This window comes from Hetaerina americana, unplaced genomic scaffold (genome assembly GCF_022747635.1).
Source record: "Hetaerina americana unplaced genomic scaffold, ioHetAmer1.1.p SCAF_10, whole genome shotgun sequence".
In the NCBI taxonomy this organism is placed as follows: domain Eukaryota; kingdom Metazoa; phylum Arthropoda; class Insecta; order Odonata; family Calopterygidae; genus Hetaerina; species Hetaerina americana.
In genome coordinates, this window is record NW_027286070.1 from 54,331,808 (window position 1) to 54,358,468 (window position 26,661).

The window sequence follows — 26,661 nt, forward strand, 5'->3', positions numbered from 1 at the left end:
GGAAATACATATATTGTAGGGCTATATAGGGTAAGATAGAGGGCTCGGGGAGGATTAATGGAGTGATAGTTAACGGATAATATAGATCAGAGGGGAAGGGAGCCAGTAAGGGGTGGAACTAATAATGCAATAAAGGTTGGTGGAAGTGTAGTAAATATATAGTAACCTACTGAGAGAATATTTTTATTAGAGTTAAATGTACCAATGAACTAGGTCATTACATGCCAACATTTATGAATTAGGAGGAAGAAATATACAGGAACAAGTTGAGAAAGTTACTGTGTTACCCTGGAATGAAATAATTGATTGTGATGGGAAGATTCTTACAAGAAAAAGGGGGCCAACTTAATTGGGCACATCATTTGGCAGGATACTGAAGACCATGATTTGAAGATAAGACTTAAAGCTTAAGCGGGGTCCAGGATAAACAATGATAAGCAAGTGAAGAATGATAAAATAAAGACATCAAGGAATTATGAAAGAATAAAGAAATTGTTAAGATATATAACAGTTTGAAGACTGTTACCATCCCATTCTTGGACTCATTATTAATATGGCAAATAGCATGTATAATTATTTCAGACAGCTTGAAAAGTTATCACTGTGCTATTCAAAAGGTAGGCAAGTGTGTGTATGAGAGATGGTGCTATAATTGGAGACAGAATATATAATATAAAACATGGTTCAACCTGATTTGAAAAGTCTTGCTGTGACAAAAACAAACAACCTGTTTGTTTAAAGATGATTATTACTCACAATGGTACATTTATTGTTAGACCACTGATAATATTGACCCGCTTCAAAATTTGAATAAATTCGATATAATCCAATATGATTTCATAGTATTCATTTATCACCTTCATACTGTGCTGAATTCCAAATGTCTTTCCTGATCTTTTCTCTCTTATTCCAACAAACCCATTGCAGTCAGATCAGTCTTTCTTAAATGCTCGTGGAGGGTTTACATATCTAGTGGTCGCTCCATCCTACTTTTACTCCCAGACAAACTTGCTGCTGCAATGCCTCCCAACCATTATGGACGATAGGACAATCATTCATTTGACCATGCTTAGTCGAAGTCCATGCTGGAAACAATAAATAAAACCAGATGAAGTTTTCAAGAAGAGCCTGAAACTACAAAGGATAGCTCTCAAGAAACGAAGTTGAAAATTACCACTTGTAGAAAGATTTGTCAAATTCTAAAATAATCAACAGAAACCTATAGCATCTTCCTGAAAGGTTGAAGGATATTGAAGAGTGTGTCTCCAAGTTTGATCACTGCCTTAATGATCATGAACAGTATTCGAAAAGAAATTGTCTTCTTCTGCATAAGATCAAAGAAGAAAAAAGTGAAAACTGCTTGCACTTAACCACAGATTTCTTCGCTACTAAACTAAATGTAAGCATGAACCCCATGTCCTTTGACCAAGCTCACAGAATACATTCATTTTAGGAATTGAACAAACATCCTTGACCTGTCATAGTTAAGTTTATTTCATATCAAGACAGAGAAAGGACAGGAGGACAAGGCAGAGGAGATCAAGTTTGGAGGGCAAAAAAGGGATTGGGATTGGCACAGTGGCTATCATACTGACTTCCCACCCAGAGTACTTGGGTTCAAATCCCAGTGGTGTTGAATATTTTTCAGAGGCATATCAATCCCTACTTGAGGTGCTTTGTGGAGGGTACTTCGAGTGAGTACACCGTCCATCGGATGGGAGGTTAAGCTGCAGACCCCTTGGCACCTTTCGTAGAGTAAGAGTAAGCTAATGCTGATGCCAGGTTTCTCTCCACCCTTCATCCTTTACTGTCCATCCGCTATGGCACAAATGACCTCAGAACTCAGTCGCCTCCCCTAAATACTACTACTGGAGGGCAAAAAGAACCCTGAAAGCAAGCGGATTTCTCATAATGGAATCATACACAGCTACCACGAAGCGTCTACTACTTACCGCCAAAGATCTCACCAGGCCAAAGAATGTATGTACCCAAGATGGGGAGATAAGTATCTTAAAACCCAATCGCTCAAGGGTTTTTGTCTCAAATGAAGGAGACATGCAGCAGGCGAGTATTGATTATAACTCTCAAAATATTTCACCAAGGAGTGGATACCGCTTACCCAGTGAGGCCTACCATGAATATTTTTGACTAACTGCTTGCAGATAGCGTAAAATAATTTAATACAGTGATTTTTCACCTGCCAGTGCTTTCTTTACAGCCGCAAAAACATTAATCCCTCATAGTACCTTATCGTGCTGCACTCTTTCTTATCTGTGCTTCTTGCTGCTCAAAATTCCTGCCTTCTGTGCTTTGTGCCTCTACCTTCTTGTTGCCCACTATCCGACAATTGCTCTTGATCTGCCTTATCTGATTCTGTGCTTGTGACTTCCCAACCTATCTTATTCCTGCATCTCTAACCTCATCTAAATCCTGCACTCCTGGATCCAGCTTGACTGTTCCTGATCTATATTGTGAAGTCATTTAATGCAAAATGATTTAATGTCAGTGCCCAGTGCTTTCCCTATAGTTGTCTTAAATAGTGCCTCCCTTTGAAATAGTTTTCTTTTCTTTTTTCCATTTATATAATCATCCCATAGTGCTGTATTTAGTAATAATTTAGTGAAAAGTGATTGATTGTCAGTGCCTAGTGCTTTTCCCATAACTCAGTAAAAGTGCCTTCCTTTTCAATAGAGTTTACAGGATTTTTATCTATTTGCTTCCTGCACTTGTTTAGCCTTCCCGTAGTGCAGTGCTTAGTGCCTATCCCATCTATGCTGATTAATAGTGCCTCTTAGTTTCTTAGTGCTTTAATGAATGATCTTGTAGACTACCTTAACCATTACCTTGTATCGCCATTAACTTACCAAAGCTTTTAATCCTGTCAATATTTGGATCTAACCAAGTAACATTTGAATTCTTTCCTGTTATGCCTCTGCTTATGTTAACTTTGATAGCTGAGCTATTTCCAGAATTATCTAAGATGTATGATAAACCACTCTTGACTCCCAGATCCCTCCCAGTCGTCACCCATAAACCATTACCCCTTCCAAAATGCCCACACTCATTATCACACTTATCTCCATGGCAGGACACCCACAGCAATACCCCCCCCCCCATACAACATCTTTGCAGCAAGGCCTCCCACTCAAAATACCTTGATCACCTCAGGCAGAAGTCTTTCCTCTTCAACCATTGATCAACATGAATGATACATACCTGCAAGCAAATTCCTTAACAATCAATTAACCTCATGCAGCATTTTTAGATCTCACCCTCATTCTTTTCAAATAATTTACCTCAATGCCCAAAGCCTCTCTGCACACCTTGATGAATTACACCAACTTTTACCTGACAATGATGTTCATTCAATTTCCATTGCTGAGACTCGTCTTAAGCCTCATATGTCTACCACATCTGTTGGCATCCCAGGCAACAACTTCTATCAACATTATCGTATTGGTAAGGGTGGTGGAGGCATAGGTGTCTGCATGAAAAAAGATCTCTAATTTAAAATTATATCAAAAAGTTCTTCCATTTCCTGCAAAAGACCTGAGTTTGCATTTTTGGAGATAACCTTCAACCTATGAAAAATTCTTTGAGGCATCGTTTACTGCCCACCCAAGGTGGGTTCTTTTCCGACTTGGAAGAAGCCTTATCTTCCCACATTCCAAACTATGACCATGTTCATTAAATGAAGAATACAATGTATTTTTCCACTCTTCTTTATTTCCGTACTACTCCGCAACTTGAATAATTTGTACCTGATGATGACGCCTAAGCATTGAAACTAGTGGTACAAAAATAAAGTACAGCGGAAAAATATATTGTGTCCTTAATTTAATGAATGTGAACTTTCACAAATTTGAGCCTGAAGCAATTGGAAACAATTGAATACGGCCATGTAATTATTATTGATGACTTTAATGGCAACTATCTTTCCTCAACTAATGACTCTAAAACAATTACTAACTTTATGTCATACCTTGGTCTTATCATACCTCCCCAAGAACCTATCCATTATACATCTTCATCAGCCACATGGCTAAATGTAATAATTACAGCCAACCCTGACAAAATCACAACATACAGGCAACTTTCTGCCCCAGGATTATCCATGCATGATGCATTATTTTTAACATTCTCAGTTAGATGTCCTAAATGTAAGCAGAAATTCATTCTTACTCGCAATTTCAAGTCCATAGATGACAAAGACCTAGTATCCAATGCTACTATCATTCCATGGCAGTCTATAGAATTTATCAACAGCATAGGTAAAGAAGTAGAACTATTTAATATGTTCTTAAATGACCTAGGAGACAAACATACACCATTAAGAAAAATCGGACTGTCAAAAGCACACTGTTCATTGATAACAGATGAAATAAAAGCCTTGATGCACAGGCATGATGCAGCCTATAGCATGTTTAAAAAACATATAAACGAAAATTTATTCAATGCCTACAAAAAAACTGCAGAACAAAACTAAGCAAGTCATCAAGTCCCCATTACAAATTTGGGAGAGCTTGAAGTTGGCAAAACTAAAAATCCATACTCCCTACCTGCTGGCATTTCCTTAGATGATATAAACTGTTTATTCAATACCCTGTCGACAGAAACTGATCTTGGTGGGAAATATATTCAACAGATTCAGGCAAGATGTAGTAGAAGTTCGTCATAATGAGAAAAATGAATACTTAGACAACTTGTATAATTCTGGAACAACTCTAATTTCTGCTGAAAGCTCATTCAAAATTTCTTCAGTGGCACAAATGTAAGTCCTGCAGGCCCTTAAACAAATCAAGCCCTCCTCAAATGGAGCTGATGGAATTTCAGCGATTCTAATACAAAAATTACTTCCCAATGTGCTTCCTGTTATAACTCATATCTTCAATTGGTCAATCCTAACTGGAACATACTATATCCCTTGCTCTGAAAATGTGCCTTCATCCATCTCATCCCAAAATAATCCACACCCACTAATGATACTGGATACAGGTCAATCAGTACTTTGCCTCCTTTATCAACAGCATTTGAGAGACTCATGAATGAACAAATCTCAAAGTTTCTCAATGAAAATTATTTACTTGATCCTATACAGTCTGGCAATCATCTCACAGTACTGTTACTGCTCTCCTTAAATTAATAGATTTCATCCAACTATCCATGGATACCAAAGAGGTAAAAATAATGACTCTGCTAGACTTTACACAAGTCTTCAACTCAATTGACAAAGATATTCTCTTAGCAAAACTTTATATCCTGACTTTTTCTTCCTAGTCTTTACAATGGATTCACTCATACCTTAGTAAGTGATTTCAAAGAGTCATCACACCTAACTCATGTTTTAACTGGCTTCAAACACACTGGGCTGTTCTACAAAGATCTATTCTTGGACCCTTGCCTTTTTCCCTGCATATAAATGATATTAGTAAATGTATTTCTAATTGCAATCATCACCTTTACACTGATGATTCACAAATGTATCACCATTGCTGTCTTCACAACCTACATAAAATTATTAACAAAATTAATTCAGATCTTGCTGTTATCACTATGAGGAATAAAAAATTTACTGAAAATAAACCCCATCAAAAGTCAGTCCATTATAATTGGAGACCATAAACTACATTCTAAAATAAGTATTGATAAACTTCCACCCCTAATATTGTAAGGATCTATATTACCATACCTAAGGACAGTAAATAATTTAGGCTTAATCATAAATGAAGCATTATCTTGAACTGATCATGCAATTGCTATCTGCAGAAAATAAATGCATTCCTGCATTCACTGATAATGTTAAAGCACATTGCTCCCCCTCCTTAAAGGTGCTTCTTGTATCCTCTCTTCTCATACTCCATTTTGATTACTGTGATATAGTATGCCAAGACCTTTCAGGCAAACTGAAAATCAAACTCCAGAGGACCTATATTGGTTAAAGCTATAAGGTTGAAGACATTTACATGTTTTATCAATTTTCTAAAGGATATTTTCAAACCACATACCTAAATATTTATACAAAAATTTCCTCTCCATCAGCTCACTTTACCACAGGAATACCTGGGGTAGTAATAAACTTCTTGTCCCACATCATCACATGAAAATTTGTCAAAAATCTTTTTATGTTAAAGCATGACATCTGTGGAACTCTCTTCCAGATGACATAAAAAAATCTTCATCAACAACAACATTTAGGAGAGCACTAAATAAGTTAATTTTCTTCGGGTACAAAACCGAATGTACGATATACCCTCCCTCATTTCCCTGAGCTGATTTACAGATGACTGTTTTGTACTTTTTCTTTTGCCATCTCAAGCAGTAGAATTTTCCATCATGATTTTTAGTTAATGTTATGTTTCTCATTATCCCTCATGTCTTGTCAATATAATTAATTTCTCATTTCAATCACAGTAACTCAGTAATATGTATGCTTTGTGAAAAATGATTGTAGCAATGTATATGTATTTTTCCTGTAATTAATAGGGTTTTTGCAGCTTTTTCACACCCCCTTCTCTTTGTGAGTGTTTTCCTTTGTGGGTTTTTACTAGGTGAATAATGCCATGCTCTCCCTAGCTTTCCCCATAAACCTCATTCTTTGCTTAGACTTTCCTATTTTATTGCTCTCTTTTTTCAATATAATTTAGTTTGGGTAAGAGTGCATGTTTAGGTATACCCTTAATTTATATATATATATATATATATATATATATATATATATATATATATATATATATATATATATATATATATATATATATATATATGAAAATGGATGTGTGTGTATGTTTATATATATATATATATATATATATATATATATATATATATTTATTTATTTATTTAAATACTTTTTTCTCAATGTGCAAATCTGTGCATAGTGAATGTTTGTCAGTCTGTGTGTATTTATGCATGTAATTATGAATTTTATGCCTAATATAGTATGCATGTGATGAAGGGTTAATTGAAGGGACCATTAGGTCTCAACCTCGCCCAAAAAAAAGACTTCTATCTATCTATTGCAAAACTCTTAAAATATAAGGTTAAGGAGACATAATCTCTGCAATCTTTGGAGCAGACCACTTACTCACTAAATCTTCTCATTTCACTTTATTGTTACTCTTCTCATTCCACTTTATAATCACTCCTCGTGGACACTGCAGAAGGAATGTATTCCAATCAGTGCTGTACCAGAAAAAATAAGATGTTCCCAAAGGAGGACCTCCCAAAAACATGCCTGCCCATTGAAATCTCAAATAAGGACCCATTCTTCTCCAAATTTAAACAGGAATGTATGCACTACGAAAGGATCAAAACCGAAACTACATGTGGGAAGGAGAAGAAGAATAATCATCCCATCAATCAGGTGAGTGGTGTCATTCAGTTGAAACAATCAACTAATTTCTTATATCTCATTCTGATATTATCATATGATCCTTTGAATGAAGTTACATCATCTGCAATAAGGTACTTTACTCTCTATTTACATTTTCCACAAAACAAATACAAGGAATGCCACCCAAGCTGGTGAGACTTCCGCCTAGGTGGCATATATCATATATGTGATGTAATGTTTGAGAACATATTTGAGGACACCACACCTGGATGTCAAATAGTTGTTTTTAACTGAGATTTGGGCGATTAAGCTCAAATGGATACTATTTTGGAAGATGTCTGAGGATAAATAATCATGACCAGTATATAGATGTGGGACCCATTTCTTAAAGCTAAAAGTCAATTTGAAATTCATTGTCATTTGCACATATGGAGTTGGCTGGTGATAACAAATGTTGCAGCACATCTTACATACATCAGTTACGGAGTATGAAATTTTGAAAGTTTAACATTGCATTTGAGACTGTCCTCAGAGAACTTATAAATTAATTCAATGCTTTAGGAAACAAGACCATTTGCAACAGTCAAGGTACACATGTGACCTCTCTTTAAGAAGGTTTTTGTCAACCGATGAGATGGCTGAAGGTTGAGGGAACTCCTGCAGCAGCTCTTTCACATATCTTAAGCACATATGATGCAATTGACAACAAAGCAGAGAGTAAGAAAATTCTATCTCAAACTGTGTGCGCACCTTGGCCACCCTCTGAAAATTTCATCCTCTCTCACTGCTTTGTGCCTCTGTTGGACCTTCACACACCTCAATAGCTGTTAGAGAGCTACACACTCACTGAAGAGTGCTAACCCTTGCAGTATTGCTGTAATTAATAGAGATGAGTATTGTGTAATTTCATTCCAGCTATCTTTCAGGAATTACGTACATGTATTATGCATCTTTTGTTAATTCATTTTAATATCTGAAATTGAAATTTAAATTTGTTACAATACCTGGATTGTTTGCCTTAAATTAAAGTTTATTTTCAAAAAAATTCACTATGGTGTATATGGGGCACTGGAATTCATCTGGGCATTAAAGAAATAGTGAAATGTCATAAAGTTAATGCAAACAGGGATTGTACGTGAAACAAGATTTCATTAAATGCTCTCTCTCTCTCTCATGCTATCAAAATCTTAGCTCAACATGAAAACGTCATACCTTGACCTCTCCCCCATCTATGGGAGTAGCGAAAAGGAATCTGACAAATTGAGGACTCACAGAAAGGGACAACTGAAAACTAAAGGAGTGCATTATGAAGGTCATCCTGAATGCCATCACCCTTTCCTACCAAATGTTAAAGATGCAAGGAAGGAATGCAGGGCTAAATCGAAGGATGATCCCTGCTACCTTTCTGGTAAGGCAATTTCCTACCATAATCAAACATGTGGGATAGAATACTATATATAGAATAAGTTTGATTGGCACTATGCATTCTTTTAAACTTCCTTTATCATTCTAGCTTAAATCAGTAGTGTACTTGTAATAATTAGTAGTCTCTGTTTGCAAGTTACATAAGGAACTGGTGTATTATACTCTAGATATAACATTGACATGTCAGAGTGCCAAATGCTTCATAAAAGTTTTCCCAAGGAGCTTCATTGCTTTTTAACCAGACCTTCTGAGAGCACAGTATTGCTCTCTTCATTTCACCAGGTGTCTTTTCTTGATATATCTTGTACTTGATGTTCATTAAACTTTCTCTTTCCCAAGTTACATTGCTTTTTGGGCAGGAAAATGATTATCTTGATCAAATTTTTCCCCTCAAAGGAAGTCTGCTTTCAGCTTCTCACTTTTATTTCCTCATTTTGTTGTATCTCTTCTGATTTCTGAGCTATATTTTTGATTGCTTGATTCAAATCATTCACCCATGCAGCATGGAGGAGTTGATTCGTGAAATGTAGCTATGACAAACTGCCCAGCATATAAAAATTTTTAGAGGATCTATGCTGGGATTCACTCATGGAATGAAGGCTAAATTATAGTTTAAATCTCTTGAATAAATTGGAAGGATGTCTCTATACCAATGATGTACGAAATATGTTATTAACCCCATTTTTTATGAAAGGTGAGAACAGGCCTATAAAATTTGAGATATTAAGTGCATGCAGAACAGATCCTTTTAAGATGTCATTTTTCTAATGAATGATAAGGAATAAGATTTAAATAAGGTTTGGTTGACCACAGTAGAAGGAAATTGTGCTTTGGGTCAAGGGTAGTCTGGCACCTATTTACCTTCTGCCATGCACCTTAGTGGTGGCTTGCAGACTGCTAAATAAATTAATAAATTCCTGCTGAATTTATCAATTCTCTCTCAGAACTTTGATATCAGCCTCAGAATGAAGTAAAGTATTCCTACTACACTTAATTCCTTAATTTTTTCAATTTTTGAATATCATGCCAATATTCACATTTCGTAAAAATTAAAACCTCCACATTTGAAACGATTTTTGATTTAATTGTAACAAAATATATTGTTTTCAAGATGTGATACCAGGGACAATATCCACATTTTTCTTCTTCTTTTATTTAATTTTCCAAAAACAATGTGAAGAATGATATCAAAAAATCGTATCCTTTATGAATCTTGTATTTATTATCAGCTCTATTTGCTTTAATATATTAAAATGTACTGTGATAACTTGGTCTTCATAGTGTTGATAGATTATCTTTTGCCATTGTATGAGTAATTTGGGTCAAAATACTTCCTGTAATGTCAACTTTATCTTTTGTTCAATGATATCTATACACAATGAATGATGTACAATTATCATTTTTAATTCAAATATCCTAAAATAGAAATGCCTTAACTTATTTCTCTGAACACATAATGCCACATATATGCTTTGAAGTGTGGCTTAACATTGACTTTTACACAAGATGTGTGCATACTTCATGAAATGATATCCTTTGTGCCAATTCCTAATAGAGGAAAAATAGCAAAAAAGTCCAATTTTAAGTCATAGTTCTTCCATCTCTAACATATTTATACATCTGTTCATTATTTTCCAGGCTTCTAATAATCCTTGGCTTGAGAGACTCTGTGAGTGCATTACTTTTAAATTTGTAGGCCTGATCTATCCCCTCATACAGTGGCAAAGCTAGAAATTTTTCTGAGGTAGCATATTTTCCTGGGATAGTTGTCTTCCTAACTCCTGGCAATGTTAATTTGCCTCCACAATCGCAAATAAAAGATGGGGTTTTATATCAAAGCCATGGATTTATTTAATTTTATCAAAAATACACAGTCAATGAACACGGATCAAGAGAAATTTGACATGAATATTTGCTTGCTAATACAAATACATGCTTCAATCTGAAGATAAGGCTAAATATAGGTATGCGTTAATCATAGAAAGAGTAAAATTTGCTCTACAAGTTATTCCTCTCATACTTTCCCTAGCCTCACTTATACTCCAGTTTCTGACATTAATGCCTTTCTCATTCTACTTTTTTTACCTTTAACTCACATCTACATAGCACTCAACCTTACATGCAATCCACCTTCTCTCCAGGCTCCCTTTCTAAATTTACCAATCAGTGGTTGGTTAAATATTCAGCACTTTATAAGCACTTATTACCTGAGTTACATTCTTGATTTTTCATCATATGTAACCAATGAAATCGGCCATGTTCTAAAAATCACCTCTTTCATGCATTCAAATAAATAGGTTTATGCTACAATCATGCTAAGGGAATCTTATTTCATTGCATACACTAAAATTATTTTGAGTGCTGCAGAGGTTCTCAACCTTGTTTACCATACTTTTCATTACTTGTATCCTTAACAAAAGCGTGAATCTTCAGCAATATGACTTTTACTAGAAAATATCCATCCATGTTTAAAAACACATTCAAAGTTTGCCCAGACAATTGATATTTGTCCAAATCTACCCTCAGAGGGCTCCTACACTTCAATTTTCAAATTAATAAAAGAGTTAGACAATAGCATTTTCCTATATGGCATTTTCACAGAGAAGATCACAACACTGCACAAGCACCATATCATTTAAGGGTCATTTGTAGTCACTAACTATCCCTCTCTTAAAAAGCAGTTTTGGAAGGCACTCCAAAGCTTACATGCAATACATTTAGCATGTTTAAGCAATCTTTTTAAATTAACCCTGGACTTGGCTTTATCTTAAAGCATCTTATCTGTAGTTATGTGTCTCCCAATTATGTATATTTATTCTAGAAAAATAAAAATAATGAGCCATATTATCATACTCCTATTTAGCCTTGGATATGTTGTGTAGAGAAATTATTGTGAATGCTAAGCTAAATATTGGTGATGAATATATTAGAAATATGATGAAAATATATATATATATATATATATATATATATATATATATATATATATATATATATATATATATATATATATATATATATATATATATATATATAAATTTGTTAATAGGTAAGTATACAAGTATATGTATATGAAAAATAATCTGTACATCTCAAATACCAAATTACTTAAGCAATGATCAGGCAGTTACATAACTGCATTCAACAGAATAAGTATCCCATTTAACATTTTACATGATTATTCTCAATTCCATTAAATTCTTTATTACACATACAGCATCTAATGGCCATCATGATATATATTTATGGGTATTGTACCCAAAATACACATTTTCATTACATAGATGACCTAAGCCAAGATGTAACTTTTTAATTCTACTTAGAGAAATTTTTCCATGAAAGCATTGAAGACAATATTAATTAGTTCTTGACTAATTTCAAATAATTTACTCTTCTCTTTGTAGGTAGCTCACAGGTGAACAAGATGATTACTTCAGCAGCACTGCACACCCTATTTGTACGTCAACACAATGCCATAGCCCAGAGACTGGAGGAAATGCATCACAGTTGGGATGATGAGGATCTATTCCAGCAAACTAGGAAGATTATGATAGCCATATATCAAAACATTATCTATAATGAATGGCTTCCTTCACTTTTAGGTGAGTATCTCCATCAGATTCCTTTCTTTTCACTTACCTTGTAATACCAAACTTGAAACTCTTCTGAGGAGACATGAAAGATATATACCACAGAGTAATCCCATGCTTTCAGAAATCCCAAATGCAAAGGGAAAAAATTAAGTTTGAAGTAAAAATAGCTAAAATTTAGTAAAAAATGAATAATTATAATTAGTATTTATGGACAAATGCATATTTAATTAACTCCACTATTTGGACAGATTTATGGAGGTAAGACCAAGGTCGGTTAATTAAAATAGGCTTTGTTTTCCTTCTGGCACAGGAAAGGAAACTTGGAAGAGATTAAAACTACCATTCAACAAGTTAAGCTCAGACTATGACCATCAAATAAATGTTGGAGGCATCAGCGACTTGGCTTCAACTGGTCTCTCTATAAGTAGTACACTAATTTCTTCAATCGTAAGGTGGGTTGACAACAGAAACAAGACTTGTCTAAACTCTAGTCTTATTTTTGGAATGATACCATTCTTTCTACCCAAATTTCCTTCAATTTATATTTGGACTCAGACAAGTATTATAACTGCATAATTTTTATATGAAGAGTAAATATTGAAAATTTATATGAAACATACAAGAAAAGAGTTCAAGAAATCTCAGACCACAACCACAACCCTTTCATTTATTTCCTTTAATTCAAGGATGATGTCTCAGATGATATGCCATCAAGATATACTAGATATCATAGCCATTAACATAGGTTTACACAGAATACAATTAGCTCTGGAAACATGGAATGGCACAAACCTGCTGACAATGACAAGCATGATTCACAGAATTGTCAATTGCACTGATCATATCAATAAATCCTCTGTGTTTTGATTGTTTTGCTTTTGTTTATTTGATTGAAACATGTTTTCTGCATAGAAAATATCCATTGAGTAGGCATTAAATGCGAAAGGGGTTGAAATGATATCATTTCAGTAAGCATATACTAGAGTAACAGGATTAAAGAGGGCACAATTTGCCAATTAATGAAAATCGATTTGCACCTACTGGGCGAATGTTTTGCTTAAATCTACTGGAAGCAAGTGTGTTCCCCTTCTCCTGAGATGAAATCATTAAGCCCAACTTAAAGGCATAAATTTTTAAATTTTGACTGAGATATGATAGCTTTGACAAGTCCTCAACTGTTCCTGAATTTAAATGATGTTTAATTCTTTTAGCTGAAGTCAAGTTTTAAATGAATTTTTGCTCAATATACTGTGAACTATTGTATGACAGGAAGTTCTTGTTGTCAGCAACCTTTCACTTTTTTATTACTAATAAATCATATTGAAAATTAAGAACTTTTTAATTGACTTCGACAATATTTCACCCGCTGACTTCCCTCATTTCATTTGGACATTGCTTGTACTGTTGCCCTCTGAAGATCTACGATCCTATGGTACACACTTGATTACATTGACTTTCCTATTCCTTTGCTTTATCCCAACAAACTCCTCCATCCAAAAGTCTCTTCCGGAGACCAGGCCAACTATTTACTGCATCAAATCCCTCCCCTTTCCTAAATCACACCTCAAAAACCTCTCCCAAAAGGAGGGGTCTTTTATGGAGGGAATGCACTGGTGGTATGTGCATCTTTGTCAGTGAACTAAAGCTAAACAAATTTGATTTTTCATTAATTGTCATCATTTTGGCAGTTTCTCCAGTAAGTCTGGATATTTAGTCTATAATTAGACTGGAAACCTTCATATGCTGTTTGATTACCACTTTGAGGGATGTCTGAACCAGAGAAATGGTTTATTGACAGTTTGACCACTACCAGGTAGAATCAAGAGAATGTGTGGAGCCTGATTGAGGCCCATTGTCTTATATCAGAAAATAGAATTATACAATTAAATTAGAAGTTTTACAATCTTATTGTATTTCATGAAATATTTCTAAAAGATTATCTGTTAGAAATTTGTTTTCACCAATCATGATAGTGCTTCAAGTTTTCCAATTCACACTCCTCTATTGTTGGAATCGGTCAAAGATATGAAAAAGACACAAAAACCATGGGAATATAACCAAATTTTAAGCCACCCTTAAATTTACCCAAATTAAGAAAAATTGCAAAAATTAATGTTTTGAGCACTCTCTTAATGATATGAATCTTTCCTTTATGATCCATAATGAACTGTTCCAGATTACACCAATATTTTTTTGGAAGGTCTTTGTAGAACACTTTTGAGCTATTGAGCCCCAATGATTTACAGCATCATGTAATTTTCATTGTAGCCTAATGGATGAGAAACGTAAAGAGACAGCTGAAACGGATCTGTTCACCACTATGAGAAACATAAACATTCTGGAGTCGGGTGCCAACCTAGATTCAATATTGAGAGGACTCACTACACAGCCGGCCGAAGCATTTGATCAAAGTTTTGCTCCAGAGGTAAGCAGGAAGTGTTACTGAATACCTAAGGACAATACCCAAAGCATTACATTTAAGATTCAACAAACCATTACAGTGTCATGGTATAGCAGAAATTGAGTTGTCCCAGGGATAAATAAAGAGCTATCAAGGTCATCCAGGAAATATGAATGGGCAGACTGATAGAGTGTGCCTTGAAGTAAAAATATGGACATAATTATTCCATTTTTATTCAGATATCGACCATTGCTCGTAATATCAAGTGAAAACACTGGGCTTTGTGTTCAAGAGTGTACTCTAATGAATTCACTTTGCATATAAATCATAAGGAAACAAGCTGAACCTTCGGCATTACTTTTTCTCTTACTATTCTATTTATTTAATGTAATTGTATACAAATCATGGTCAAATTGTAACATATATAAATTACCTTTATTCTGTTACCTTTCATTATAAACACCGTCAAATAGCCAAGATTTTTTATTATAATGGGAAAATTGCAATCTTTACTAATTTATTTTATACTGTCCTGTTATTTTATACTTCCTCAGCCTGTGTCACAATCATGCATTGTTTCATACTTGCTCTACTTTTTAAGGAATTTTTAATATATTTCTTGTATAGAGGGTCCTAACTGCATTCATTTATGAATCTCTTGTTCTATCCATTCCCCTGAAACTGAAAATTCACTCTTCTCTCACATTTCTGTTCCATAGCTCAACTTTTGCCTATTCTCTCAGTGTAAGCACATCAGAAGAGTATATTCAATTGGTGCATTCAATCTCCATTGTTTCATAATTGACATGTTCCTCACTCTATATCTCATATTTTTATCCCAAACACTTCTCTAGTAACATGTACTCGCATCATTTAGTCAATAGCAATGCAATTCCTAGCACAATGAAGTTTTGAATCCTTATATTAATGTCAGGAAGAGTACCTTTAATACACGCATACTTCCTCAAATAATCATTCAATTTTCATCCACTTCACATACTACCAATATCCTTACTGCAAGCATTCACATAGTTTCAATGTCTCCATCTGTTCTAACTTCTTTCATAGATATTCTGTGGAGATACCCATATGAAATCATCCTTTAGCTCATCATTTGGTCAATTACAATCACGACGATATCTTCTCATGCTACTTTTTCAACATGACTCCTTTATTTATCCTCAATTGCATTCTCTCTGTTACTTCTCTGAGCCATAAATCTGTTAGACCCTCAGCTATTAATAATACAATGGAGGTATTAGAAGGACTTGTGAATTTAAATCTCTTATAATTACTCCTATCATGGTGATCCACCTGTCACATATTAGCCCATAACACATTGAATTACCATTGTGACATAAGCCACCCTTGGTCAGCACAATGCTTTATTTGAAATCAGTCACTCCAAGTTCCATTCACTTATACACTGGCCACACACTTTTTGCACATGTTCCACTTTCATAACATCCTATATCCATTCATTTCAGATTCATGCAAATACTTCTACAAATGTTCTCTTTTTACTCTGTCATTTGACTAACATACTAATCCTCTTACCCATACCCTTAGCACATGCATTGATTACTCAAGTGAGCACTGGCTGAAAAGCAAATGATGAATCATGCATTTCCTAAAATGAATCAAACCACTGTGCACCTCTCAGGCTAATTTTACCTTCTATATTCTTTCAATTATCATTTTACTAACAACTCTTAGACTGACTCAACTGACTAATTGTTCTTTAATTCTTATCTTTTATCTTACTTCCTTTCGATTTACACAAGGGAACTATTACTGCATTCTTCCAGCTAAGAAAATCACACAGACAATTGAAAAGGAAATTTCCCCAGCATGTAAAATTTTCACTGCACATATCATTTAGTGTGCTTGTGTATATTCCACTCATCAAAATTTTCACTGCTATCACAGTCATTATTACTCACATAAAATGTTCTGCATCATTTTCCTTACCTAATACTGAGTGACATAATCCATACCACAATTATGCAAATATTAAATCCCTCCACTACATATTTTCTAACTCTGCATTTCCCCAGAGCAGTTAATACTTCCTAATATTAGTTTTCATTAACATTATGTTTAATAAAAGTGACATTTTTTTATGGCACTCTTATGAAGAAAAAAATTTCTACTCAAGCCAAGACTGAATACTTATCAGCTAATTTAGCATAGTAGTTCAATAACTCAAACATTAGAATAATTCAATTATTTTTTATTTTTTATATCCAATAGAATACACCATTGCTTTAGAGAACATTTGTGGGGACTATAACTGTGAACTAAAAATAAAATTATCTCCTCATGTAGCACATGGAAAAAGTACCTATCTGACCAAATTTTTTGAATCTGGAAAAATTAATGCACATCTCTAACTCCTTAGGAAAAGTTAGAAATGAACCATATTAAATTTCATTCCTTGTATGGACAGTAGATGTGAATTTTTTTCTGCTCAACAATAAACTTTTGAATATATATTAAATTTGCCCTTAATCTCTAAACCTTGTGATGAAAATCAATATTTAATTCTCCAGGCAGTGATTCTTTAAAAGGAAAAACGTTATTCATTTCCTTATATTACTATTGATCCTTTTTTTCAGTTCCTGAGTCTAGAAGTGGAAGCTAAAAATGGAAAGCTTATAGGAATGGACCAGATAGCATATGATGTTCAAAGGGGACGGGACATGGGAATTACTACATATAATGATGCCCGAGTGTTGTGTGGTTTGAAAAGAGCCAATTATTTTGGTGAATATGGTGACACACTGCAGAAAAAGGTGAGAAATATCCAAATAAAATCATTAACTAGCCTGTGCTTCATGACCTGTCTAGAATTTGTTAAAAATATTGTCAAAGGTTAATTTTTTGATCCATGCTGTAATTCCGAGAAACTGTGGAAGATGCCATGAGAGTAACTGTTAACGGAATTATCTGCTAAATGTGCATCACAATACAGCAATGTCAGAGTGTAAAAATCACTCACCTTCACAGGGATCTGAGTTTGAATAATGGACAAGACAAATGATTTATACACTCTGAAACTGTTGCATTGTTATGTTTGTGCGGTTTTGTGAGACATCTTTAAACTCTAAGGGAAAAACAGTTTTCATTTTGCCCTCCTTTTTAACCTTGCTAATTCAACTTTTCTGCATAAATCTAGGGATAAGACCTCATTAAAGCATATTCTAGAGCATATTTCTCTGTGGTATTGAGTCATGGACACTGACAATGAAAATGAGAAGATTGAGATTATTGGAAATGTGACGATAATGATGAAGATCAAATCAATGGATTAAATAACATATGTAGATATAAGTAGCATGAGAAGAATAAAGGCTAATAAAAACTCTGGAAAGAAGGGAAAATGGATGCTCTTATTGGGCACATTTTCAGACATGATTGTCTGATTGAATAATTGTTGAGAAAAAGTGAATTTGAATATAAACAGTAGAGGACTCTGAATGAGATGTATTAAACAAATCATGATATATGCCATAGAGAAAAAATATTTGTACTTGAAGACTGGATAGATTATTAAATAGAAGAACTGAGAGGAGGGATACATCATACATCTTAGAATTTATGACCAATGGAGAAGATGAATTAATAAACATAAATATATTCATGCAGATTATCTTAAAAATATACTAATCAACACATTCACACTTTAATCTAAACAAGCATTGAAAATAGTGTTTCATACTAATTAAAGCCAGAAATCTCCTCATGGGCAACATCATTTGCCCTGCTGCTAACAGGTTGAACATGACTGACAGATAAATACATACATTTCAATAGCGGGAAGCACTGAGAGCAATGGAATAAAAGAGGCTTGAGTGATCTTTTGGTTTAAATATTTGTCTGGACGTCAATGCTTAAATTGAACAACAGTCAATATATGTCCATCTTGTAATTAATTTAGGTACTTCTACATAATGTGGTTCATCAAGAACCACTTTAAATGACAGCTTTATTAAATTAATAGCCTCTATAAGCCAAACTGAATGACCCTTGGACCAATGATATCCAACTTCATGGTTTTTCAATCACAAGATTTGTCCTTCCCATGGAAATACATTAAAAAAATATTGAATGTCTCATAATTTTAATAGATATCAACTAGTGTTAGAGATATCCACTAAATTGTCTCTAACAGGCATCAAATAACTCATATATTATTTTAAGAATTTTGTGCTCAATTATTTTAGCAGCTCCACAGGAATTAGTGAATAACTCCTATAATAGCTGCCTACATCCATACAGTATGCCTATAAATTGTTGGATTATTGAATTAGTGAGCGGCAATTCATGTATTTTCAAATATATTTTGGTGGCCACATTAAAGGGTATCATCTTAAATATTTAGAGAGATATTTCCAATAGATTAAACAATACCTTCAGGGCAAGTGTATTTACATATATTTATGGATGGATATACTATTTTTTATTTCCCGAGCCATCTGTGCTTTATGGATCGTCAAGCTGTTATTCGGATGAGCCAGTTATGTTAATTTCTCTTGTCCTTGTTTTTACTGTTTGTTGAAAATGGAAATTGACAAAATCAGCAAGGAATCATCATCAAGTTTTTTTGTGAAGTGCAGTAAAAGTTATCAAGAAATTACTGAAATGTTGACAACTGTTTACAGTGATAATGCTCTGAAGAAAACATCAGTTTTAAAGTCGATTAAGTATTTTAAAGATGGTCGACATGACATAATGCAAGGCTCAGATGACCTTCAACCATCTATGGCGACGACAGCATTGACCATTGTGCGGCCCCTGGTCCTTATCAATTGTCAAAAAATTGTCCGAAATATAGCTGATGAACTGAATTTTGGAAAATCAACAGTGCACATTATTTTAAATGAAAATTAAGTTTTAAAAGATATGTGTGCAAAAATTGTACCCAAGCTGCTGACGCCAGATCAAAGGTTGAAAAGAGTTTTTGACAGGAAAAATTAACTTGAAAATGATGCTGGATTTCTCAACAGGGTAATCATTGGTGATGAATCGTGGTTTTACAAATATGAAATTGAAATAAAATTGCAAAGCAAGGAGTGAAAAGCAAAAGATGAACCTTGAAGCAAATAATCTAGAAAAAGCCGATTAAAAATTAATGTCATGCTCCTGGTTTTCTTTGATGTCGAAGGTGTTGTTCTACATGAATTTCTTCCTGAAGGACAAGCAGTAAATGCGGAGTTCTACCTTAGAGTTCTCAAGCATTTGAGAGATCGCATGTGTCGTTAGCGACCAAATTTGACTCAAGGCGATGGATGGATCCTTCACCATGGCAATGCACCTGCATATTCAGCATTGATTGTTTGCCAGTTTCTGGCAAAAAATTCAATCACCAGCCTTGATCATCCTCCTTATTTGCATGATCTCACCCCCAGTGCCTTTTTCCTATTTCCCAAAATGCAAAAATGTGATGGGATATCACTGAGAGTTTTGCAAGGGTTAAGCTATGCATACCCAAGAAAGTGAGTGATTGGTGGGCCACTGGCACAGAGGGAAACCTCTCAAAAGCCCTGGTTTTGTGAGTGCTTGTGACTATCAAGGATCAAAGCTATTTAGTAAATCCAAGCTAAAGAGTACGTGATTAATTTGCATTTATTTTATTTAATTATGCATGATCAGCGGGCCGCTTGCGTAGAGATAATTCTGTCATAAGCCCCTGACTAGTGAGTGTTTGATAAGGGTGAGGGTCAATGCTATCTAGTACACCTTATCCAGAGCGTTTTTTATCATATTTTAGTTCAACCGTTTTCTGTTTTGAATCCCCCTATATCATTTTATTTTATTTGAGTAATTTACTTATTTACTTTATCTTTACCCCCTAATTTCCCTCACTCATCCTTCACCCATTTATAAGGGTATGGCTGAGGTTGACTCTTCCCTTAATACTCATATGATTGTAGTTATTGTTGGCTTTATACAAAGTTTTTATGGTCTCATTTCGCTCATTTATTATACAGAGTAGAATGGGAGGCATATTCAAAAAGTAATAGTGAAGTAATTGTCGGTCCACAAAAAGAAATATTTTCCTTACAAAAGATTTTAATTTATGGCTTTAGTTTCCTAAACACCTACATCACTTTTCTTCATGGTTGCTGTTCACTTCTAAAAACCTTTTGTAATGCTGAACCGGCTTCTTTGATCCATGAGCAAAAAAGTTTGTCAATGGGGAATTGAACCAGGATACAATGGTGTTCTTAGGTTCTATTCTGTCTTAAAATCATTGCCCACCAAGCTACTATTTCAAAGATAAAAGGAGGCAATAGGTGTCACTTGGTATAAGGTCAGGATGGGGATAGAGGTCCAAAAATGCTCGTCCACTCAATATTATTTGCTCCTTGTGTTGATCAATAAACATTTTCAGTACTCCCGTTGTACATATTTTGCAATACCTGATCTTTTCTGTAATAATTGGGCAAATAGTGGAGTATTTAACAAGAGAAAATTTATTAGCAGAACATTAATCATTAAATGTCCTTCAGATCACTTTTATTGGTCCATTTGTTGAAAGATTTCATTGGTCTGGATATTAAGCCAGCCATCCCGCTCTTAATCATGCACCTTTCTGCAGCTACTTTTTAAGTCTTGAGACCATTGTCTAACCTCTCCTTTCTTATTATAATAGGTCCAAAAAGTAGGCACAGCTGCCAATTATTTCTCTGTTTATCCTTTTGCATACAAAAATGACAAAACAGCATGCACATTCCAAGTAGCAGAAGCAACAACTTTCCTCAACATTGACATCTGCATCCACCAACAGGCATTTGACTACTGATTCAAAACAATAACTTGAGGGACTTCAGAAACAATCAATAGATGCTGCTGCACTGAATCACAAAGGAAGAGAAAAAGTTTTTCAATCAATCTCCTGGAGAAACGACATTTTTTGATAAAATGAAAATTGGAAAAAACTCAACTTTGATCCATCAGTATATATGTATACATGGAAATGGGGTTTCTCTTTTAAGTATGCCTTGCCTATGCAATGCACCAAATGTTCACTTTACCATAGAAGTTATAAATAATATTGACAGCAAAAGGGATTATACATGTTAATGCTCGATTAGGGATTTGTAGATGAAATATTTAACTTTACCACTGCCCTACAAAAGCTACTATAAAAGTCTTTGAATCTATGTATTGCTCTCAAAGAGCTGCTCTAGTAACATCAACCACCCCCGTTCCTTTAAGTAATTATGCTCCAATACATATATGTACACTGGTTAAATAAAATGTTTATTTTACTTATATATATGATTTTCCATTTACATCTTTTCCCAGTCAAAACAGTACCTGAGTCGTGTGTATTCCAGACCCAATGATGTGGACTTATTGGTTGGCCTTTTTCTAGAAGTACCTTATGATGGTGGGATTTTAGGGCAAATTGGTAGCTGTCTCTTTGGTGAACAATTTGCCAGACTTCGTTTGGGTGATAGATTCTTCGCCAATGCTAAAGGATTTAAGCATTCCTTTAGTAAAGGTATAGTATATTATTTTTCTCATCAAACACAAACTTTTCTTAACATATTCTTCTCCCTCAGTGTCAAAATGGTATGAACCTAATCACTGATTACACTTCAGAAATCATGGGATTTCCCATTGTATTGCACATTTTAACAGTTTGCAGTGAGCTTTGTAAAATAAGCCAAGTCTGCACACACTCATACTGTAGCAGGGTGAGTACTGAGGAGAGAGATGATAAGACACCAAGCTCTAACTGAACCCATCACCACACTAGTCTGAAATACAAGTTAATTTCTTGGCAGCCCTCATACTTAATATATTACCTGAAAAAGCCTTAACTACATATGCAGTCTCTTTTATTTTGAATTTTATAGAAATCCATCAATACTTATTTCAAGTAGGCCTTTGTGCCATTTCTTATTTATTTATTTTAGTACCCTGCAAGCCCCCACTAGAGTGTGTGGCAAGGGGGGGAATACACACCAGACCAATTTTTACCTGGATAAGACCCTATTGTGATTGGACAATGTTATTCTGATCCTTTATCGTTCCTGGAAAAAATGACATCTTAAATTTATCTGTTCTACAATTAACCTCTATAATATGATCTTACCCACCATAGGACAATGTGGGTAATAATGCATTTTCAACATCACTGCTCAAGAGATGTCCTTCCAATAAATGCAAGAGGTTTGATCTGTAATTTTACCATCGCTTCATGTGTGATTCCCAGCATAGCTACTCTAATATTTTGGCTACCCTACTCAGTTTATCATAACAACAATTCACAAATGTAGTTCCACTACGCTGCATATGATCCAATTTGATGATTAATACAACTTTCAGAGGATCGTATATACTTGCAGCATATTCTGAGGCCTAACCAGCAAAAGATAACATTTCTCTTTGAGAAATTTTCATGATTATGCATAAATGCAATTGCCACTGGAATGAAACTAGTTTATTATGACTTTAACTTGAATTATATTAATTATTTGTTGAGATTTGTGGATGAGTCCTCTTGTTCATAGTCATTCATCCAGAGGTTGGGAGAATTCATTAGAAATGTATAAAAATGTATTGATTTTTTAATGGTGTAGAGAATATGTATGAAGGATTATATCACTGCATAATTATTAGCACATGTGCATTACTCAAGTATTTTATAAACTGGGAATATTTAATGCCATATAATCTTCAAAAAGAATATGGTAACTAAATACAAAATTCCTTGTAAACACATTGTCTTTTGAAATATATAGCTTCTCAGGGAATATTAATGATTACATGTTCAAACAGGATGTACATAAAAGGATGAAAAATATGATGAACTGGAAAAAAAACAGGTCAAAATCCATATTTTCAATTTATATGCAATCATGGTTTTGCCACTGCGCAGCATCATGAAATGGAAACTGTTTTACATAGCACTGTTTTTTCAATTGATGATGGTACACTGAGGCAAAACCGTGGTCATGTATAATTTGAGATTTATTTCTCTTGTTCCTTATGATGGAAATTCCACCAGTTAAACCAGAGAGTGTCCTATAGGATAGCAAATATTTAACAAAATTTTGATGTGGAATACTGGCCTACCTGTATATGGACTCCATGAATCCGGCATAAATTATGCTGATGAAGTTCTTGTTTTGAACGGTTTCTTTGAATTATTTACATATTAATTAATCACTAGTATTCACGAACATTTTGATTCACCAATCACAAAAAACTAGTGAAAAACCTATTTGTTTAGATGGTAAAATTGGCATAATTCAAATATCTTAGAAGCTTAAATTGAGGCATTCCTTTTAGTATTTAAAATGGTACAATTTTAGTCATAAAACTACATGCTTTGATTGCATGCACCTATAATTAATATATACATTTTTTCTATCCACCAGATCAACTGAACTCAATCCTTGCTATAACATTTTCCACCATTCTGTGTGACACCTCGGATGGTATATCTTACATGCAACCAGATGCCTTTAGACAGCTTTCATCAGAGTATGTATGCATGCAAAACTTGGAAAAGCAATAGCCTGCACAGTTTTGTGGAATTTAGTGTGCCACTTTCTGGTTTCCACTACTTTGGTGGTATTATGTTAGCAGGGTGTCCATTGTCCAGCATTCATGATATTGCCTTTGTTTTTCAAGGGAATATTTTTAGCTTTCTGGGATCTTCTACATCCCCAAACAACTTTATTCTTGGTTAGTTTTTGGCCCTAAATTAATAATTATTATTTACTATTTAAAGTTATGGTATAAACATTTTGTCCTGCAGATATTTTTATTTTATGTCACAATATTTTATTTTGTTTACTTCATATGTGGCACCAGTACTTTTTTAATTTTTGTTCCTGAGAAATGTTTCATTTGTTTCCCAGCCTTCCAGTATTCAGGAATGATTATAGCTGAAATGATTTTCTTGTATTTGTGAGTGCTATATCAGTCTTTCTCTTGAGCAAGAAGAATGGCAAAAATGTTATTCTAAAAAATAGATACTGCTATCTGCCTTTGAGTAATACTTACTGTCAATTTAACTGCCACGCCAAGGTGAGCCTTCAAGGAGGTGTTTCATAAAAGTTTATACACAGATGACACACTTATCATTTATCAAATTGGCCTTACACATACATGACTCATTCAGTAAGTCCTTCAGAAAATATAGAAAAACAAATTATTTTGGGCACTTTTTTTATTTTCAACAAATCTCCATTTAGCTTGATACAATTCCCAGTGTTTCTCCACTTTTTTTTTAAGTTGTACAAAAAGTAGTATTTAGGAAGGCCCTCAAAATAGGCATGTGTGTTGACAATGATCTCCTCATTTGATCAGAATCATTTTCCACCCAGCCATATTTCCAAGTGCAGCAATAAAAAAGTATTTATGTATTAACCAATTCCACCAACTTTACCTTCTTCAGTGTCTGCAGTGCATTTAAAAACCCACTGTTTTGACTGTTTACTTGTCCCTGGAGTTTAGCAATGTATCCATGTTTCATCCACAGTTATGAATCGATACAGGCACTTAACAGGATTGTGATAGAAAAGTACCTAACTATCCTCAAAATTGCCCACATAATTGTGTTTATCTTTTACTGAGAGAAAATATGGCATCCATTTTGAGAAGATTTTATTCAAACACATTTTTTTATGCAAAATATGTAACACTGTACCCTGTAATAGGCCTGTGACCTTGACTATTTTGCAAATTTTCATTTGTTGACCAATATATCGATCAATATATAATTATGAATTTTGGCATAATTTCTGAGGAAGTCACTCCAAAAGATGTTCATAATTTGTGGATTTACAGTCAGATTTCAACTCATTAATCTAATTAAAAGTAGTCAGAAACACAGAAGCAGATGTGCCATGAACTTCATCCAACTCGGCTTTGATCTCTTTTGGTGTCAACCATTGTGGAAGTGTTTAATCATCATATAAAACTCATTTTTTCTCATGTACTCATGTATTATCTGATAACATCCTTTATGATTAGGTATACTATGCTACTGACTCTACCCTTTTGAAAATATTAAGTTCAGTCAAGTATGTAGAGGATTCTTAAACATGCTTGTGAAATAATAAAGCCTTGTGACTGAAGAGAAAGAAACGTAGGAGAATGTGAATGTTTGTCAATAACTGTAAAAGAATTATTATTATGATATAAAATTTCAGAGATTTTTATGGCTATTGTATATAATAATTTACTTAATATTATACTATCATATCCAATTTATTAGTTTCCTTATGGAAAATACTATGACAAAATGATAGAGTGAATAATTTTTCACTTGAACTATTGTTCTCTAACTAAAAGTACTGGTATTCTATCGATCCACTCCTGTCAATTGTGTCACTAGGTTAAACTCAGTTGTCAGTAAGGATTTTTTAACAGTGTTTAGCTGTAGCATATGGTTGATGACCGGAAATTCATGTTTTGGAGTTGTGTAAAACACATTTGATTTGTAACCCTATGTCATCTGGTTTCTCCTTCGGCATCCACTTAACCTATATTCGTACATTTTTGCCTTGGATCTTTTTGAGAAAACTTTTTGATCAACACACCCTTACCTTCCTTGCTGACAATTCTCTAACCAGATCTCTTTTGAAACCATGAAATTCTTGTCTGTTTGTTTCATATTCAGCACCTGTCATTGCCCATTTGTCCTTCACTGTTGCGCTTAGAATCACCCATTTGCCACCCATGAAAATGAGTTACAGATACTGGTTAACCAGATATTCCTGACAAATAATAATGTTTCCACGTATACCGCAACAAGTTTTCTCCGTAAATTCACTTGAGAGTCATAAATGAGTGTATCATATTTAAGAGGTATCTCTTCTGACAACATTTTAACATTCCTTCTAAACTATATCTTCCAGTCATATCTCCTAATGGTGTAA

At 34.2% G+C, this 26,661-nt stretch overlaps 1 protein-coding gene across 1 annotated transcript in view; it reads left to right on the forward strand.

Annotated features, from left to right (window-relative positions):
* The window catches only part of LOC139700334 (filaggrin-like), a 103,820-nt gene extending 82,260 nt beyond the window's left edge, over positions 1-21,560 (forward strand). The window contains exons 13-17 of the mRNA XM_071598974.1: positions 12,163-12,360; positions 12,662-12,803; positions 14,620-14,776; positions 17,371-17,547; positions 21,411-21,560. Coding sequence (XP_071455075.1) covers positions 12,163-12,360; positions 12,662-12,803; positions 14,620-14,776; positions 17,371-17,547; positions 21,411-21,560 — 824 coding nt within the window. The remainder of the gene's footprint in view (positions 1-12,162; positions 12,361-12,661; positions 12,804-14,619; positions 14,777-17,370; positions 17,548-21,410) is intronic.
* Positions 21,561-26,661: the final 5,101 nt, after the last annotated feature.